Source organism: Calidris pugnax, unplaced genomic scaffold, assembly GCF_001431845.1.
Source record: "Calidris pugnax isolate Ruff unplaced genomic scaffold, ASM143184v1 scaffold103, whole genome shotgun sequence".
Taxonomy (NCBI): Eukaryota; Metazoa; Chordata; class Aves; order Charadriiformes; family Scolopacidae; genus Calidris; species Calidris pugnax.
Window position 1 is genome coordinate 7,867,912 of NW_015090990.1, and position 18,081 is coordinate 7,885,992.

The following is an 18,081-nucleotide window of genomic DNA, read 5'->3' on the forward strand; positions in this document are numbered from 1 at the left end:
AAACAGAATTCCATGAGTGTATGGAGATACGGTTATAGAGAAAAAAGACCTGCTACATCTTGATATTAACCTTCAACATTATAGATGAACAGTGTTTCGTGCCAAGTCACAGGACCGTTCCGTTAGTGCTTGATGTAATATTTAGCGTTGTTTCGGGATGTGTGATCATGTGATTCCTACTTTCTACGTGGCAACCAATGCAGAAACAATCTGTCAGGGACTGTCATTGAGGATCAATGCTAAATGTTACTCAGCAGGATGCAGACTGTATCTCGGTGGGTGTCCTCCTACTATGCTTTGATTATGTTTGTTGTAAAGAAAAGCCTGGTTGTGCTTACAGCATTCATATTTCACCCCCTCTGTGGAAGACATATTACAGCCTCTTGATTTGTCCCTGTTTTAACAAGATGTGTTGTTTAAAAACATATACACAGCATTTTCAAAGATTCCTTCAGTATAATCTGATTATAAAGGGGTTATGTGACAGTTTGTCTCTGCTGCTTATTGTGTGGCTTAAATCTCTGAGGACAAGCCGACTGAACATCCATACAATTTAAAGTCTGATGGCAGCTGTGGTTCAAAAATGTTGTTTTGGGCCAGATCTAGGGTCACCTGAGGAGGCGCTTTGGCATACACCAAGGTAACAGAAGGATTTTACACTACTTATTGCTTCTTGTAACTTTGTTAGACAACAATACTATTGGCTGGGTATGTGGGGGGGAAGATTTAATTAAACAGAGTGGTTGTTCATTAACTTAGAGTGAGAAGGGAAGGGAAAAGAGGGAGAATTTTTCTGTACTTTACTGTGTGAGTGGGGAGTAGTAAGCCTACAGATAAATCTTCATCTCCGAGCATTGATAAATAGATAGGCTTATATATTGTGCAAGAGAAAACAGATATTATACTGGACAGCAAGCTAGCCTATTGCTTTTATTAAAGGATATTTCAAGTAAAAATATGTATTTCAGAGAGTGTCTCTGTGTTTTCTGTCTCGCAAAACCAGTCACCCATGACTTCCCATTGTCTCTTAATGTTTGTTGTCTTCTGTACATTTTTATAACACTGGTGCTTTACTAACAAACTTCCAGGCACGAACGAATACATACTAGAAGACCTTACCATGTGGATGGAGCTGACAAGTACTCTTTAGATGACGATTTGGTAAATCTAGAAGTTCTAGATGAGGTAACGTACTGTCTGAATAGCAGTTTCTGAAATTGTGCCCCACATTTTGCTTGTTTCTGCTTTAAGACTTCTTTTAACAGAATGAGAAGAGTTCCTTCGTGCAAGCTTTTGTCTCACCATGGCAAAGGAATTGTCACGTGACTGATCTGCTATCATCTCTTCATTAATATTCTATATAGTGACATAAAAGCAGTAGCAGTGAAGCCTATTATGTGAAAGAATTTAATTATGAGTAATGCTAGTTTAAATTATTTTGTGAGTTTCCTGAAATGTGAAGTTTAGTCATGAAGATCTAAATTTCAGTGATTTTTTCCTAAAGTTGTTGAACTTATATAGAGTAATATGATATCTACTGCTTCTGAATAAAAAGTGATATCAGTTACATATTTTACTCTATCACCTATATGCACAGTATCTGTAAATTTTTGTTTTGATGATCCTTCAATTGCATGCCAGCAAGATAGATAAATAATACTAAATTGTGCTAGTGTTCTGTTTAAAACAGTCTCTTACTACCACTTAAAATTTTATCCTTGAAAAATTATTATCCTTCCTTCATGGTCAAATAAAAAATTAAATGGAAATGTACTATGAGGTGCAGCAATAGTGTGCATGGCCATTTTGTCTTCAGGTTTGCTTCTCAGGCTGGTGTAACAAAATATGTACTAATCTGGAAATAGGAGTTGCCACAACTTAGATTTACGGCATTAGCAAGAATTGTGAATTTATTTGGGTTTGTGGTGTTGGCTTTTGAAAAATAATTAGTACCATTTATAATAAGTATTTTTTAATCAGTGTTTACAAAAATCATCCTCACTTGGAAAATACTGTTTAACTATCAAACTTTTTGTAATTTTCTCAGGATACAATTATCCATCAGCTGCAGAAACGCTATGCTGATTTACAAATTTATACTTATGTTGGAGACATTTTAATAGCCTTAAACCCCTTCCAGAATCTCAGCATTTATTCTCCCCAGGTAAGAGAGATTCCAAGCTGTGGACAGTACTCACTTTATGTTTTATATTAACACTGCTGGCTAAAAACTTAAGTAATTTTGTAAGCTAGGGATACAGTCTAAACCGCAGCCTTTTCTTCTTCTGGAAATGTGTGGCTACAATTTTATTTATTTATTTATTTTTAAATTCAGTCTTATTTGATTTCATTCCTTTCTGCGTGGTGGCACGAATTCCACAGGAGGGATGAAGATTACCCCAACCACTTGTCTGGCATTTAGGGCTTTCTTCTGGGAAACCAGAAGATGGTTGTATGAACCTCTGCATGATGAGGCTGTTGCTTCCTGAAGAGTTGCTCTGACTATTGGGTTATTACATGTTCTGTGCCATCAGCTGCTGCTTAAAAGAGACGAGTGAATCAAATGCTATAAAGATAGAGGCAGCTTAATTCCCTACAAATATGAAGGGAGATGGAGCCGTAAATGTTAATCTCCATGGGTACCTAAAGAAATGTTGCGGGTAGAGGGCCCAAATTTTGGATTCACTGTTATCTTTGAAGTTTCTTTTGTATAGGTTGATGGTTGAATGCTTGTGTTTTAAATTTTGTTCCTTGTGATACAGTTCTCTTCACTATCTCATGTGGGAAACATCAGAGTGTGTTTTAGGTGTTGTAATTTGTATTCTAGAAGCGGGGCAGTGCTAAGAATTACTGCTCTTCCTCCAGGTGATTCAGTGGAAATTATGTGGTAAAACAGGAAACTACCTTCTATTGAACAGGCAGAAGATAGTCACTATCCTGTTTTCAGTTCTTAATTATGTAGCTAATTTGCATATTTTTACTATTGTGTGTTCTTTTTTAAATTTAGTTTTCCAAGCTTTACCATGGTGTGAAGCGTTCATCAAATCCCCCCCACATATTTGCTTCTGCAGATGCTGCCTACCAAAGTATGGTCACATTCAGCAAAGATCAGGTAAGAATCCATTCATTTTGCTTTAGATATTAACCGTACTGCCACTGTACTACATGGCTGCAGCTAATCTTCTGTTAGGTTGTATTTTGGGAAGTTTTTTCTTTAAACCTTTTATTCCTACATGAGGAGAACCCAAAGTAGAAATGTAATCAGATTTGTGAATTCTGAAGAGGACACAGCAGCATAAAAGAGATGAAAAGGTCAAATGAGAAGATAGAGTTGCTTGACGAATATAGTTTCCTATAGAGTCCTGGCAGTTGACACCAGCTGCAAAGTGTTGCCTGCGCCCTCTGATTCTAGCCTGTCTTGAACTAGGGATTGTAGTAATTTACACCTGAGAAAAATAGGAGGGTCTCAATGTCATAGCAGATTAACAGAGTTTGAAACACTTTTCTGTTGCATAAAGATGCTTTCGAGCAATGGATAATCAATTCCTTTAACTACACATCACAAAAAGTAGGAGCCATTAACTAATTTTTTTAGTAAAATATATTAAGGATAGTTCTAATATAAATGTAATGTGGACAAAAATCCAATTATATAGCAATGATTTTAATGAGAATGAAAGATTATGCTCTAGAAGCTAGACTTCTTTTTATTGCATTCTTAAGATTGTAACTTTGTACTCTAATTTGATGTGCTGTGTGCACATGAACATAGGAGGCTAATACTTATTTTTATTTATAAAATCCTCCTGATTTTACTCCACACATCACACAGTAATTCATAGAAAATGCTTTTTTAAAATCACAAAAGCAGAGCAATATAATAAAAAACCTGCAATCAGAAAATACTAAGCAAAGAAGACAAAAGGTACATGGAAGATGAAAAGGAGCTCTACTGAGCACATAGAAGAACACAGACCTGAGAGATGGGTGGTACTTCTATAATGGCTAAAATGCTCTTTCATGGAGGTGTTTAACAAAACAAGTATTCACGTAGAGTAAGTTATGTGACAACTTGTTATCTGGGAGAAAAAATTAGTTTTGACATCAGCCCATCAGGCTAACTTTGTACATCTTTAATATTGTATGCTTCATACCTGTTCAGGAAGTAATTTGCATTTAGATCTAAATCAGTTTCCTGTTTTCTGTTTGCAAAGGATTGCAAGAACGTATTTATCTCCATTACCTGGGGAATGTTATGTTGGTTCTTCAGGTAAAGGTGCATTAGATAAACCCTGCAGCCAGATCAAAACCATATTGATTCTGTTTGTTTAATCCATTGAGCTTTCCTTTGTATTATCCTATGAAGCCTGAAAAGTGACTCCAGCTCTAGCATTTCTCCTGATGCTGAAGTCAAGTCCTGGCCAATTCTACAAGAGTTTTATAAGTTCTACAAGAATTCTTGGCCTCTGATTGTATGAATTGTTGCATGTGACTTTGTGTGACGTGTCACACAAAGACAATTAAGTTAGGTATCATAATCCTGTAAATCCATCATTGGGTTATCTTTTTCCAAGAAGAATAAAAATACCCAACAAGAAGCAAATAAATGGGCTAGAAATATCATATTGCACGTTATTTATAGTCAATCCCTGCACCTGCTCTCAGACACCATAAGACACCACTAGAGAACTGCTACATCTTTCCAAGCTTTTCACAAAGCTCAGTTCTATATGAAGTGTCATTGCATCAAGTATTTTAGGACATTGTATCTTCTTCCAGCCAAGAATCTTGTACGTTCACAGTGTGGTGCAGATAATTTTCAGGTGTTTGAATAAAAACACACAAATCTATGCAACTGATCAGTGTTAACATTTTAATTATATGTCAGTTGATACTGTACCTTAAGTAGACTAACATTTGTACTGGTGATCTGTAGAACATGTAAAAAATGGAAAAATAATGCATGCTGTTAGAATTCTTACTTGCTATGATCTGAAGTGTTAAAGCTTCAGTGTTCAGGTGTTAACTGGTCTTCAAGGTGTACTGGCCTTCTATTTCCATCTTGTCCATGAAGTGTAACAGCAGATATGGTGATACCAAGTGACCATTCTAGCTTGTTTCTGAGTCTGGAAGCCGTTTGGAGAGCCTATAAAATACAGTCTGTTAAGGACTGCTGACTCAGGAAGAAGATGGATATGTTCTCCCAGAATCATTGAATGAACAAATGCGTATTTTTCTAAAATGTTTAGATAATAATTTGCTGTTGTAGCTTGAATATCAATGTCACCTACAGAATCTATCTGCACAGCAGCAATTATTTAAGATTATTTTTAAAGCTGGGAGCAGAGTTTTAGTCAGTGTGTTAAATACAGCTGTACCCTGTGTTTCAGGGTTAGTTCATATGAATTCAATGCAGCGAGCTCAAATGCACTATTGAATTATGTCACATCAACTGAGTTGTGGCAGTTTTCTGAGTTTTAAACATTTGAAACAAGCCACATATGTGCATAGCTTGTGTTAGCCTGTAGATGTGGTCACTTGTTTATGTGTCAGTCACAGCTTCACAGATATACACATTGCTATCAAGCATTGTGAGACACATTTTAGTAATCTAGGCAGTAAATTATTACACTGAGCTGTTGCTGATCTTTCCTTTCAGAAGGGAGTTGAGGGAGTTCACCCTTAAAATAACTTGTAGTCTTGGTACTAAACATTAAATAACAGATAGGAGCAGTAATGGCTGAAATGGACCATGTGATGAGCTGTGCACTTAACTGTTTTGGTTGTGTGTTCAGTGCATTATCATCAGTGGCGAAAGTGGTGCTGGAAAGACAGAAAGTGCCCATCTGATCGTCCAACATTTGACCTTCTTGGGAAAGGTATTTCTTAACCAATCACGTAAAACTATGAACAAATCCTTCCAACCCCACCCTCAATTTCCACTTTATTTAATCTTTAATAATTAAAGCTTTTCATGTGAATTGTCCCTCTTGATTTAGGGATGGGGTAATCATGCATGTGAGAGTATTGAATTAAGATATTAGAGTATTACCTACACCAAGCCATTCAATGTTTTTTTTTTAAAGAGAAGGTGCCAGACCCCAAGAGTTCAGTGCCTATAGTTATCTACAGTATTACATATACTGTTGTTCTTTTATGCAATGCAGAAGGACAGATCTTGCTGTGGCTGTAATCTTAGAAGCTCTTATATATTTAAATGTTCGAAGTAATGCTATTAGTGACAAATTATGGGAAAATGAAGTGTTTAAGGTTAGCCTTAAGTAGATGTGTTTAGTTTTGGATGGTTTTGGTACTCTAACTAATTATATGATACCTCAGAGGCAGAACAGTTGCAGGGATGGAAGTACCTCGTTTTTCCTACCTGGGAGAACTTCCTCATTAATTTATTGACCCTGTTGTTCTATATGTAGAAAGGTTAATGCAGTATCTAAGTCCATACAAGCATAAAAAAGGGATGCTATGCTTCTGAAGCAAGAATTGGATTATGGGTAAGCAATATATTCTTTTAATGATCCTTCTGTTCTGTATCTCTTCTGTCAAGGCCAATAACCGTGCTTTGCGTGAGAAAATTCTTCAGGTGAATCCTCTGGTTGAAGCATTTGGGAACGCCTGCACTGCCATCAACGACAACTCAAGTCGCTTTGGAAAATACCTGGAAATGATGTTTACACCCACAGGGGCTGTAATGGGGGCAAAGATTTCTGAATACCTACTTGAAAAATCAAGGGTCATAAAACAGGCTGTGTAGGTATATTAATTGTTTGTCCTTTCACATTCCTGTGATGTTTGAATTCTGTTTAATTCTCAAAAATTCTTTATTTTAAATGCTTCCCTGTCTTATGCTAAAGCAGTGATCCTTTGTACATGCTATGATGACAAGAATAGTCAGTTAGATTCTTTTTGAATTGAAGCCAGAGCTGCTCCATTCTTTGGAGAAATATTGTGGTTGGCTGGGTTTTCTGTGTTTCACAGTTGCTGATCCTACACCATTAAAATAAGTGGGAGATTTGCTATCTACCAGTGAACTCATGATAAGAACTTCTACTATTAAATTATACAAGATACCACAAGAATAAACACGTGTGCTTTAAAAGGGTGCTTTTTTTTTCTTCCCAGGGGAGAGAAAAATTTCCATATATTTTATTATATTTATGCTGGCCTTTATCATCAGAAGAAACTTTCTGAATATAGACTTCCTGATAAAAAGCCTCCTAGGTAACTATCACTTGTTTTAACTGCTCCTTGTAATCAGCTATTGATCAGCTCTTGCGTTTAGTATGATGCTTAAAATCTCTCTTAATCTTTCTCCATCACTTAAGGATCTTTTTTAATCCTCCCAAGCAAAGAAGAGGATGGACAATAAGGCATTACGTTATTTGTATTTGTTTGAGAACTTGAACTATTTAAAAAGGAGGAGGAAGAATCAAGCTTATTATTATGTAGAAATTCTGTCATACTTTCCAGGACAAACACCTTATGATTTCTTACTTCATAAGAAATCTCATGTAATGCTTCAGTGAGAACCCAGAATATGTTTTGGAGTTGTGGTTTTTAATTGGTGTCTGTACTTTGGGTGTATCTGATCTGTGTTGGGTGAGGGGATGAGTCTGAAATGTTGGTAACACTGTAATAGATTTCAAGAAAGAATAAGCAAAAGTTAGTGCAACAGAAACAAAAACTTCTTATGAATTAGCACTGAAGTATATAACTGGAAGATACTGAAGTAAATGTTCTTTCCAGTTACTGAGGTACTTGCATTGAAGTCGCTGGAGGTTGTACTGGCATATCTGCCTGTATGGTGCTTTCTTTCTCCCACTCTATTTAGATATATTGATAATGAAACTGGAAGAGTAATGCATGATATTGTTACTAAAGATTCCTATGGAAGACAATTTGAAGCGATCCAGGATTGCTTTAGAATTATAGGATTCACTGATGAGGTAAGAGATCCAGTTGTTAAACCACTGTTGACCTTTTTTATAAAAACCACCTCCAGTGCTGCCCCTGCACAGCCTGCCGTTTGGTTTTGTGGACACACACCTGTGCCACAGAATCTCTCTTATGACAGAAATGACCTGTTAAAGCATAACCACACACTCATGAAGCTAAGACCAGACTGAGGTCTCAATTGGTACATGAGCAAGACCATTCTCAATTCTGTATCACACTGTATTCTGTATCAATAGGAGCTTACTTGTAGAACTCAGTCTCGGAGCAAGCTACAGGCTTTAATAGCCATTCCAGTGCACACGCTTTTCTTTCATAGCCTAAATATGATCTGTATGTCTAACTGGATTCCTTAAAAGTGCTTCTTGTCATCTTTTACAGGAAGTGTACTCAGTGTACAGAATTTTGACTGGAATCTTAAACACTGGGAATATTGAGTTTGCTGCCATTTCTTCACAACACCAAACAGATAAAAGTGAGGTTCCCAACCCAGAAGCCTTAGATAATGGTAAATACATTTTAACATTGTCAGTTCTCTAAATGCAACTTGACTGTATTTGTGAGAATCTCTAAGTTGTGGTAACAGTTGGGCAATGCTAGTGATTTCTACTGCATAATGAGTCCTGTATCTTTTTTCCACTCTCTTTTAGCTGCTGCATTACTAAGTATTGGGTCAGAAGAACTTCAAGAGGCCCTAACCTCCCACTGTGTTGTGACTCGAGGGGAGACTATTATCCGAACAAACACAGTGGACAAAGCAGCTGACGTGCGAGATGCAATGTCTAAAGCACTTTATGGCCGGCTCTTCAGCTGGATTGTAAATCGTATTAATACGCTGCTTCAGCCAGATAAAAATATATGGCAAGTTACACATCACTGACTCATGTGTATTTACTGTGCATATGTCTTTGATGGGTTCATCCATTTGTATATTTTTGATTTTGCAGAAAGGGTGCTCTGTTTATTTTGGCTAAGGCTTCAAAAGGGCTTTCATGCTATGATATTGAATTCTGATTCCAGGGCATTAACCCCAATATTTTCAAAGAGCTGAGTGGAATTTAGCTACTGAAGTCAATGGAAATGGGGTGGTTAAAATGTTGTGTAATTGTTTAAAAAGATGCTTCCTACGTAGTGAACGTTAAAATCATTCCAAAGGCTCATAAATAATTGGAGTACACCGAAAAACTTTAGTATGTATTCACAGTCCTTACAGTCCTCCTGCTTTTGTAAGCTAGTAATAACTGCAGATGATGACTTATTCTTGTCTACTACTTTAGATGTAAGTGATGATTTTTTATTTTTCATAATTACAGAAATGTTTACATTGTGCATCCTTATGATTTCATTGCCAGGTACTGATCTGGCTGCTTTGATCTTTTCAAGCAGTTGTAGAGATTTTTAGAAACAAGAGAACCCCTTAGGTAATGTGAAAATGTCTCTGATCTGAGATCTCTGTTTAGCACTTCACTGTATCATATAGGCATGTCCTCATACATACTTGCAGCTCTAGTGGTGACTCTGGTATGAGGGTACTTTGAGCTAAAACATGGGCTCTTAACAATCTGGCTTGTAGCAGCAGCAGATTTAGTAATTACCCTTCTGACTGAGTATAGCAAAACCATACTATTAAAGCTTGACACCTTTTGTCTACCTGGAGGAGCAGACAATAGATTTTATTTGGGATCTTCCTGTTGAAACCACTTGTTTTAATATGGCTGCTAAGTGTCTGTCACTATGTACCTGTGATTCTCCTGCCATGGAAATTTGCAATAAGCAAGTAGAAAACAAAAGTGTTAATGATGCTGAAGAAATGCACAAGTTGTGTTAGGTTCAAACACACTTTTTCTTCTCTCTTTTTGCAGCAGATTGAATTGATTATGCAATCTTGGTTACAGTGTCTACTTTTATTTTAACTTGGTGTTGCCCGTGATAAATTTTATATGTATTTTCACATGCAGCAATGCTGAAAATGGGATGAATGTTGGGATACTAGACATATTTGGATTTGAAAACTTCGCAAGAAATTCCTTTGAACAGCTGTGCATAAATATTGCTAATGAACAGATCCAGTTTTATTTCAATCAACATATCTTTGCACTTGAGCAGGTAAATTCAACTCTGATGAGAACTAGTTGAATCAGCTGTCCTGAATCATAGATCATATTCAGGAGTACATGATAAACTATAAAATGGGTATGTGATTTAAATGCAAGATAATGACATCTTGCAGTTGAAGTTTTGTAAATAATGTTGGGGCTTATGGGGTATAGCATAAATGTCTTGATGATGATGTTGCTTTTACTGGTTCAGTGTTAAAACTGTGCTGGTGACTTTGTAGATGGAATATCAGAGTGAGGGAATTGACGCTACTACAGTGGAATATGAGGACAACCGTCCACTTCTAGATATGTTCCTCCAGAAACCCATGGGTCTCCTGTCTCTACTAGATGAAGAAAGTCGATTTCCCCAGGCAACAGACCTAACTTTAGTTGGTATGTGCAAACAAAAATTTTAGGCAATAACAAATATGTTGAGAGGGCAGAATGACATATTTGGTCAAGTTTTACTAGTCTGGTTGTCCTGCTGAGGCTCTGTCATTCCATTTGATATTTTAATTGTGCTTCATCATTTTTCTCTGCTTACGTGTTTTCTGTTCTATTTTATATTGCAAAAGCTATCATATATCAGGTGTCAAGGGCTTATTGTCTTTCCAGTTACAAGGAAATAAACTGTATCTTGTCCCTGTATGTGAGGTACATCAAGCAGCATTTATCTGCATTTACTGAAGGGAACACTGAGACATTGTAGAATCTTGTGTCTAGGACCACCCTGTGAGCAACATCAGTGTTGAGAGTAAAATTTAGATCTCCCAGGCTCCTAGGCCCATGTTTATCCAATTAGAAAATACTGCTTCACTCCAGATTATCTCATCATAAATAGAAAGTGTGTGTTATTTCTGGTGTGCCATCTGGCTGAATATTTCCCTTCCTTCATGCATATTTTACATATATTTTAACAATCTTGGTGCCAACTTTAAAACATGCAGCGCATGCCATGTTTAAAACTGTTGTCTTGCTTTTGTTTACTAAAGCTACATTTTTCCCTGTGATATGAAACAGAGAGTTCCTTCAATGGAATGTGCAGCAGAGGCTCAGACTGTTAGTCAGAGAAAAATAACAGCTGCCTGTTAAATTGCATGATATATGTACAAGATTTTTCACTTCTGCTAGACTGAGCTGAAACTTGAATTTAGATCACAGATAGAATAAATGCTATGGTTTCTTCCTGTCCTCATTTGTATACTAAAGCTGTGTTGCCTCCCTGTGAGTCCTCTAAATCAGTTAATACTGAATGTTGAACTTAGAGTTTCACAGAGGCACTTTCCTTGGTCCAGCACCGGTCAGTCTTACTGCTGATCTGTACACAGTACAGCAGATCCCTCAAGGAGACAGCAAAGTGGGATATTTTGCCCTCTCCAGATGTGCCCAATAATCATTAATTCCACCAGCCTTACCCCTGCCCTCTCCCGAAATTCCAAACTTAGTTCTTTTTGCTTTAAATACAAGTTTGATTAAATGTTAATAGAAAGAAAAGCCTAACACAATATATTAATGGATTCTAACATTAGACAAAACATTTTGGTAGTATTTTCTGACCTATACAACATGACAGAGAATTCTATCAATTGGTACTGGCCTCAGGTTTCTAGTTGCTTGTTCAGATAAAGAAATATAATAGCAAGTGTTACAGCATCAGCACAAATTTATTTACAAAATATTAAAGAGCATACAAAATATCACAGGACATACAAGACATTTTTCTTAGAAAGTGGTGTTTCTTTTTCTGTCAGCTCTTTAGAGGTAGTCCCGGGAAACAGAAAGCCTCTTTGGAAGAGGTTTTAGATAGAAGCTTCTTTCTGTAGAAGTCCAAAGGTAAATGAGAGATTAAGAAGACATTAATATATGCTTAAAACATAATGCACAAAGCTAAATGAATGGGGAAAGGAAGATAGGGAAAATACAAATAATAGACATTCAAGAAAGCAAGATACCTGCAGAGCTTTGAATGTACATAGTTGAAATAAACCCACTGCAAAGCCTCTATACACATATAAGCAAATTCATAGCAGAATACGAGAAATCATCACACCTTCTCATTGGCCCCTCTTACTTGATAGTTTTCCAGGCACAGAACTACCCACTAACAGTGGGATTTGCAAGACAGTCTTATCTTACTGGTCTGGTTTAGAATGAGCTGTTCCATTCAGAAGTGGCACCTTGGAAGAAAGTACAGAGAAGCTGGCACACAGCTATTTCTGAGCAACCTGATAATAGATGTGTTTGTAGTCGTTCTGGCTTCTTGAGCAGTAAACTGTCCCTAATTAGGATGATGATTTTACTTAGTGACTCTAAGTCACTTATATCAATGTCTCTTCTCAATGTGTAGATAAATTTGAAGATAACTTACGATGCAAATACTTTTGGAGACCAAAAGGAGCAGAACTGTCATTTGGTATTCAGCACTATGCTGGAAAGGTAAGGTTATGTGATTTCTATTTAGTTCAAATAACAGAGGTATGGTCATTATTTGTTTTTTCCAAAGTTTCTGCTTTAAAATATTTTTTTCTCATTTGAAGGGACAGAATGATAAAGTTTATGGAAACCTAGAATCTACAATAAAATTTTCATGTGTAGTAGTCAGTTTTAGAACCTATCCTTAGAGCTCTTTCGCAAATTGTTGAGACAATAACCACCTGTTATTCTGAAAGAAATCTGGCACCAGAAAACACCATTACTACAGCCATTTCAAAGGAGCAACTCTCTGGACCTTAAACAGGTTATGCTATTAACATCATGTGAATGCCACAATAGTTCTGTGTGCGAGTATGTATAAGAATATGGATAAAATGCAATGTAAAACACTGTCTGTAGTGGAACTTAAAGTCCTATAGAGAGCATTGGAAAGGCTGCAGCTAGCTGGCACAGATGTTTTCTGGTACTCTGCAGCACCTAACTTCTTTTGTTCTCAGCAGTCCATGTGTTATTTTATATGGGGAATAAGGGTCCAGTTGTTTCACATAACATGAGCTTTGCTTGTGATTTCAGGTCCATATCTTTGTTCATACACAAAGTCAAAATGAAATAGCCAAGTTTTATATAGTTGTCGATGAAGTCTCATCTCTGGCACATTATATGTCTTTTAAGATAATTTTAAGATACGTTCTAGTAAACTTTGTCCAGCTTTCTGTCCTGTTAAGAATAACTGTAAAATTTTAAGTAGGTTTAGTAAATTCTTTTTACCCAAATGGCCAAGTGATAAAAACATCACTGGCCAGTTCTCTGGTGCAGGAGAACATTCAGTTTCTGTGTAAACAAATGGACTCCAGTGGAATTTAGCTAGAGAGGAATATTACTAGCAATAATAAAACAGGTCTAAAAATTACTGCAATTAAAAAAAAATAAATAAAAAGTTAAGCAAAATTAACTGTTTCTTATATGAATCCAAATAGCCAAGCATCAATTTATAATAAAAACACTTAAAATAGTTGAAATAGATGAATGTTTTGTTTTCCTACTATCATTTGCGAAGCAGCAAGAAGCCTATTTTAATCTACCTAGATGTGCAGCTTACTCCTGTTCCTTCAACAGGTCTAGTTATAGATAAACCAATAGATGATGACCACCTGAGCACCGTTTCTTATTTTACATGTAAACTGTCAACTTAAGCTTTAATGAGATATCTCTATTATATTGCTTCATGCATACCATAGTTTGACATGACAAAGCATAATACAACATGATTTAAGCCGTTTAACCCAATTTGATGGGCAGTGACATGCTATGAATATAGGTGCTGTTTACAGCCAGTTCACATTCTGAAGATGCTGCTGTAGCTGTACACTTTTAAGTCCTTTGCGGATAATTCATTGGCTTGTCAGAGCCAAACTATCTGGTCTACTTGGTCATCTTGACTGTTCACATTTTAAAGAACATAGTAGTTTTTGGGAAGCCCTATTTGACGACTTTTCTGATTCTGTTTCCTATGCTAGGTATTATATGATGCCTCTGCATTCCTTGAGAAGAACAGAGACACTCTTCCTGCTGACATAGTGGTGGTGTTGCGAACTTCAGAGAACAAACTTCTTCAGCAGCTGTTCTCTAGCCCGTTAACAAAAACAGGTATTTTATGCACAGCTTTGCTAACATTGCAACCTCTTCAGCTACCTACTCCTTTAAAACTCTAGTTGTTTCTGGACAATTTTTTAAAATTCTTTTTCAGCTCTGCTGTTTAGTTTCCTAGATACCTAAATTGTTATGATCCTATTTTTTTTAAATATGTGGACATGAATTATTCTAAAAAACCAGGGGAGCAAGGTTCATCCCTCACTCCAGAGAATGGCAGATTATCAGAAGTGCAGGGCAAGAACTCATTCTCAGAGAAGGATGAGAATATGGGAGTTTCTTTGTTCTTAGTCCTTTACTAAATTCAGTTCTCAGCTGATAGATTCTTGTGAGCTGTGTCTTACAGTTCATAAATCATGTAATGTAGAGCAAGTTGTTCTGGAAGTAATATCCATCTATTTAGATGCATTGATGCAATATACATAAAGCTTCTTACAAATTATAAAAAACACATACTAATCTGCCAAAATGAATTAATTCAGTTGATTTAAAGCTTGTTGATGCTGACTTACATGAAAGTACACAGATCTATAGCTAAATAAAACAGCAAGATGAAGTTTGATTACTCCATGGATAGATGCCAGTATAGATAGCAGTAACCTATACAAATTATAGTTCTGCAGTATACGTGCAAACAAGCCAACAAACGTACACATTTCTCAATACTTTCTGCATTTTTAAAATATCTTTTTCATAATGGGTAAGAAAAAGATGTAATACTAAGGAATAATCTATATATGATGGATTGCATTAGATTGCAAAATTCTTGTGATCTGATAGGACAGACAAATCAGCCTGTTGTATTTTTAGGTAGAAATAAATGTGTATGCATTAGGTAGTGCTGTGTGGGCTTATTGTACATGGGCTGTAGATGCAATGCTTGTGTGGCTGTGCTCTCTGGAACTTCTGGAACCTCAGTACCCAGTCATAGCCTCTGGCGATGCCTTTAACCTCTCTTGCAATTTCTATGTAGAAAAAGAACATTTGCAGAAAAACTTTTATTGAAGCCGCCTTTGCACATGTAAAACTGATAGCAAAATATCTGTTTATATTCTACATAGGATAGATTCCTGTTACAACATCTCTGTTCTTTTCCTGTAATTAGAAGACTCTGGATTACCCCCCTTCAAATTGCACCTTTAGAGGTCCTGAGAGATGAGGATCCAATGAGGAATCTGCTTCTCTCTTCAGCTATGACAAGCTTAGATGGAGGGGGATATCATTTAAGATGGAGTAGGATTGGTTTGTGCCCAAGTGGGGAACAAAGAATCTTTGTGTCTGCTTCTGACATTTGAGTCTACATTAAACTGGTAAAAGAGATTCTTTTACTCATGCTGGATGGATCAAGCAAAGCAAAAAGGAAAGGTCACATCTGGTCAAATGTGCCTCCACACCCCCCTTTATTAGCCATTTTATACCTTGGAGGTATTGTCAGAATGAAACACATTAGGTGCTTTGTCCCAGTTATCAGACCTGATTATTGTAAATATTACTCTTTTGATTTTATTGCTATTTTAAAATCAGAATGCCTGCATGCATACTTATCTTCCTCTGGGTTTTTAGAGGTATTTTCAGTGGCAGCAGCACTGACCTTGGGTATTTTGCCCAAGATGCATAAAAGGTTCAATAAGAAGATACTTGTCATTGCCATGTATAGTTACTTTGTATATTTATCATGTTGGTGTATTTCCACTTTTTTGTGTTGTCTCCCACATTCCCTCCCTGTTTCCTGTTTACATGAATTGCTGGCTTTCTGCTTCCCCTTGTAGAACATTTACCTTTTCATGAAGAGTGCAGAGCAAGTTGAGTGTTGTCTGTATTTCTGTCAAGTTGGTACAGAACATCCTGTTAAAAAAATAATTATGCATATGCTCCTGTGCATGGTTTTATAATGTCATTTTTTATATTTCATTTTTTATATGTCATTTTTATTTTTTAAAAGTCTTCGTGATTTTACTCTATTTTTTCCAGCTGTCTAATATAATTGGCACTCGCATCCTGTGTTGGGGCCTCTGTGATCTAAAATCAGATTGTTGCCAGGTTTAGTTTTGGCAGCTTGCAAGATAAATGAAAGGTTTGGCTGAGAACAGAAGGTATCGCTGGCAATGCTGCTTCATCTCTGCTCAGTGAAGGAGGATAATGCTGTTCTCTCAACTTTCTACGAAAAGGCTTTTGTAAACAAAGTAATAGTGAGTGTGTACATGTCCCATCATACTGTGTCCTTACCTCTTAGCCCTCTTCCCTCCACTCAGCGTGTGCTTTCATTCCAGAAAAAATAGATATTAAGATTCAGAATCTTGCTACAATTTTCTCCAGCTTTTTGTAGATTACTGACTGATGCAAAAGTTAATAATTTACATGGAAGCCATATTGCATCTCTCCAGGTAACCCTGACTTGAAATGAGCCTTCTGCCAGTATCTCTGGTGTTTTGTTTGAAGATGAGTGACAGCACATTCTCACATCTGCTTGCAACTAGCTCTGGAATTTGCAGCGTACATGGTTTTTGCCAAGCAGCCGACTCTAATGTGTGTAATGGTCACTAGGTGGTGCTGTCCCAGAAGCAAGAGGGGATTTCAAACTGGTAATGCGGGTCTGACAATTACTGAAAACGTAGTTCTTAAATACCAGTAAGAACAAAAAGATGCCTTTCCCACCCTGAGAAGGCCCTCTGTTTGAAGTATATTTATATAACTGTCATGTCTTCTGCTGTCAGAAACTGAGCAGCGGCAAGAAAATAAATATTAAAAAGGCTAAATTCTTTTACTAATTTAAGATCATGTTAATCCCTGTAATTTATCAAATATACTTATCCCCTCTTAACAAATGCCTCTATTTCACAGTAGCAGACTGTGTAGTTTAAAGGGCCAGAAATTAATGGCTGGGCATTAAATATACATTTGTAATAGTAATTTATGGGTAAGAGAGTGCACAATTACTGATAGGAGACATCAGAACTTAAACATTCTGGCACTAGTTTTGTAGTGTGTACAGCATGTTTTGTCATCTTTCAGTGGAAACTTAGGCACGTTTGGCACGTTTTGGAATCTGTTCACACTTTCTAGGGACCTTTAAACTCAAAACTGAAGGAACATATTCTGGTTTAACCTACCAGTTCTCTCAGTTGCTTCCATATTTGTCACATCTTTCTACAGACATAGATTCTTGTGCTAAGAATTCTGTATATTCTGAAATTAAAATAGAATTTACTCCGAATATGAGAGAGAGGTAGAGCATTAAAGAAAAAAAAATAAAGAAGTTCCCACTACTCCAGTAGAATATGCATGTTCCCATTCAGATATAATGCATTCCTGTTTGTCTCTAGTTTCGGCTTCTTCCTAAAGCATCATTGAGAAAAGGGATCATGCGTTCTAGAAAATAGAGTCCCCTTGTAAGAGAAAAGGGCTTTAATTAGACAATTAAGGAGAACCTTGGTACATTCACTTGTGGTATCAGTGAAGAATCGAACCATATGACTCCCTGTCCTGATATTCAAGAATTTTTGCAGCATCACCTTTAAGTGGTGGTACCATTGGACTGCTAGGGCAAAGCACAGCTGGGGCTTTTTGAGAGTGCAGCTCCCTCTTCCAACTTCTTCTCTCTCTTATGTTCTCCAGCTGACCGGGTCATGCTGGCTGGAGAGGGAGGTGTGCCAGAGGGGCTTCGTCTTCTCAGAAAAGCTGCAGTGCAACATAATTCTCTACTCTTGAAACACAATCTCTGCAGACTTTTTCCCCTTCTGTGACTCACAAACTTTTAGAGCTTTTGTGAGGGTGGCTCCTGCCTGAGGTCCTTGCTGGAGAGAGGCAGGAGAGTTTCCACCTGGAGGGAGGGAAGGGGAAATCCTCCTGCCTTCCCACCACTGGAGCAGAGACGCTGGGACATGTGCCTGTCCTAGCTTTGAGGATCTGTAGGGGCTGGGCTTGGCTGCAT

At 37.0% G+C, this 18,081-nt stretch overlaps 1 protein-coding gene across 1 annotated transcript in view; it reads left to right on the top strand.

The window, feature by feature from the left end:
* Positions 1-18,081, top strand: part of MYO3B (myosin IIIB) — a 185,697-nt gene that overhangs the window by 74,599 nt on the left and 93,017 nt on the right. Inside the window, exons 10-22 of the mRNA XM_014954229.1 lie at positions 1,089-1,185; positions 2,048-2,164; positions 3,008-3,112; positions 5,796-5,879; positions 6,563-6,765; positions 7,138-7,236; positions 7,847-7,961; positions 8,350-8,476; positions 8,619-8,829; positions 9,927-10,074; positions 10,307-10,460; positions 12,415-12,503; positions 14,018-14,147. Coding sequence (XP_014809715.1) covers positions 1,089-1,185; positions 2,048-2,164; positions 3,008-3,112; positions 5,796-5,879; positions 6,563-6,765; positions 7,138-7,236; positions 7,847-7,961; positions 8,350-8,476; positions 8,619-8,829; positions 9,927-10,074; positions 10,307-10,460; positions 12,415-12,503; positions 14,018-14,147 — 1,679 coding nt within the window. The remainder of the gene's footprint in view (positions 1-1,088; positions 1,186-2,047; positions 2,165-3,007; positions 3,113-5,795; positions 5,880-6,562; positions 6,766-7,137; positions 7,237-7,846; positions 7,962-8,349; positions 8,477-8,618; positions 8,830-9,926; positions 10,075-10,306; positions 10,461-12,414; positions 12,504-14,017; positions 14,148-18,081) is intronic.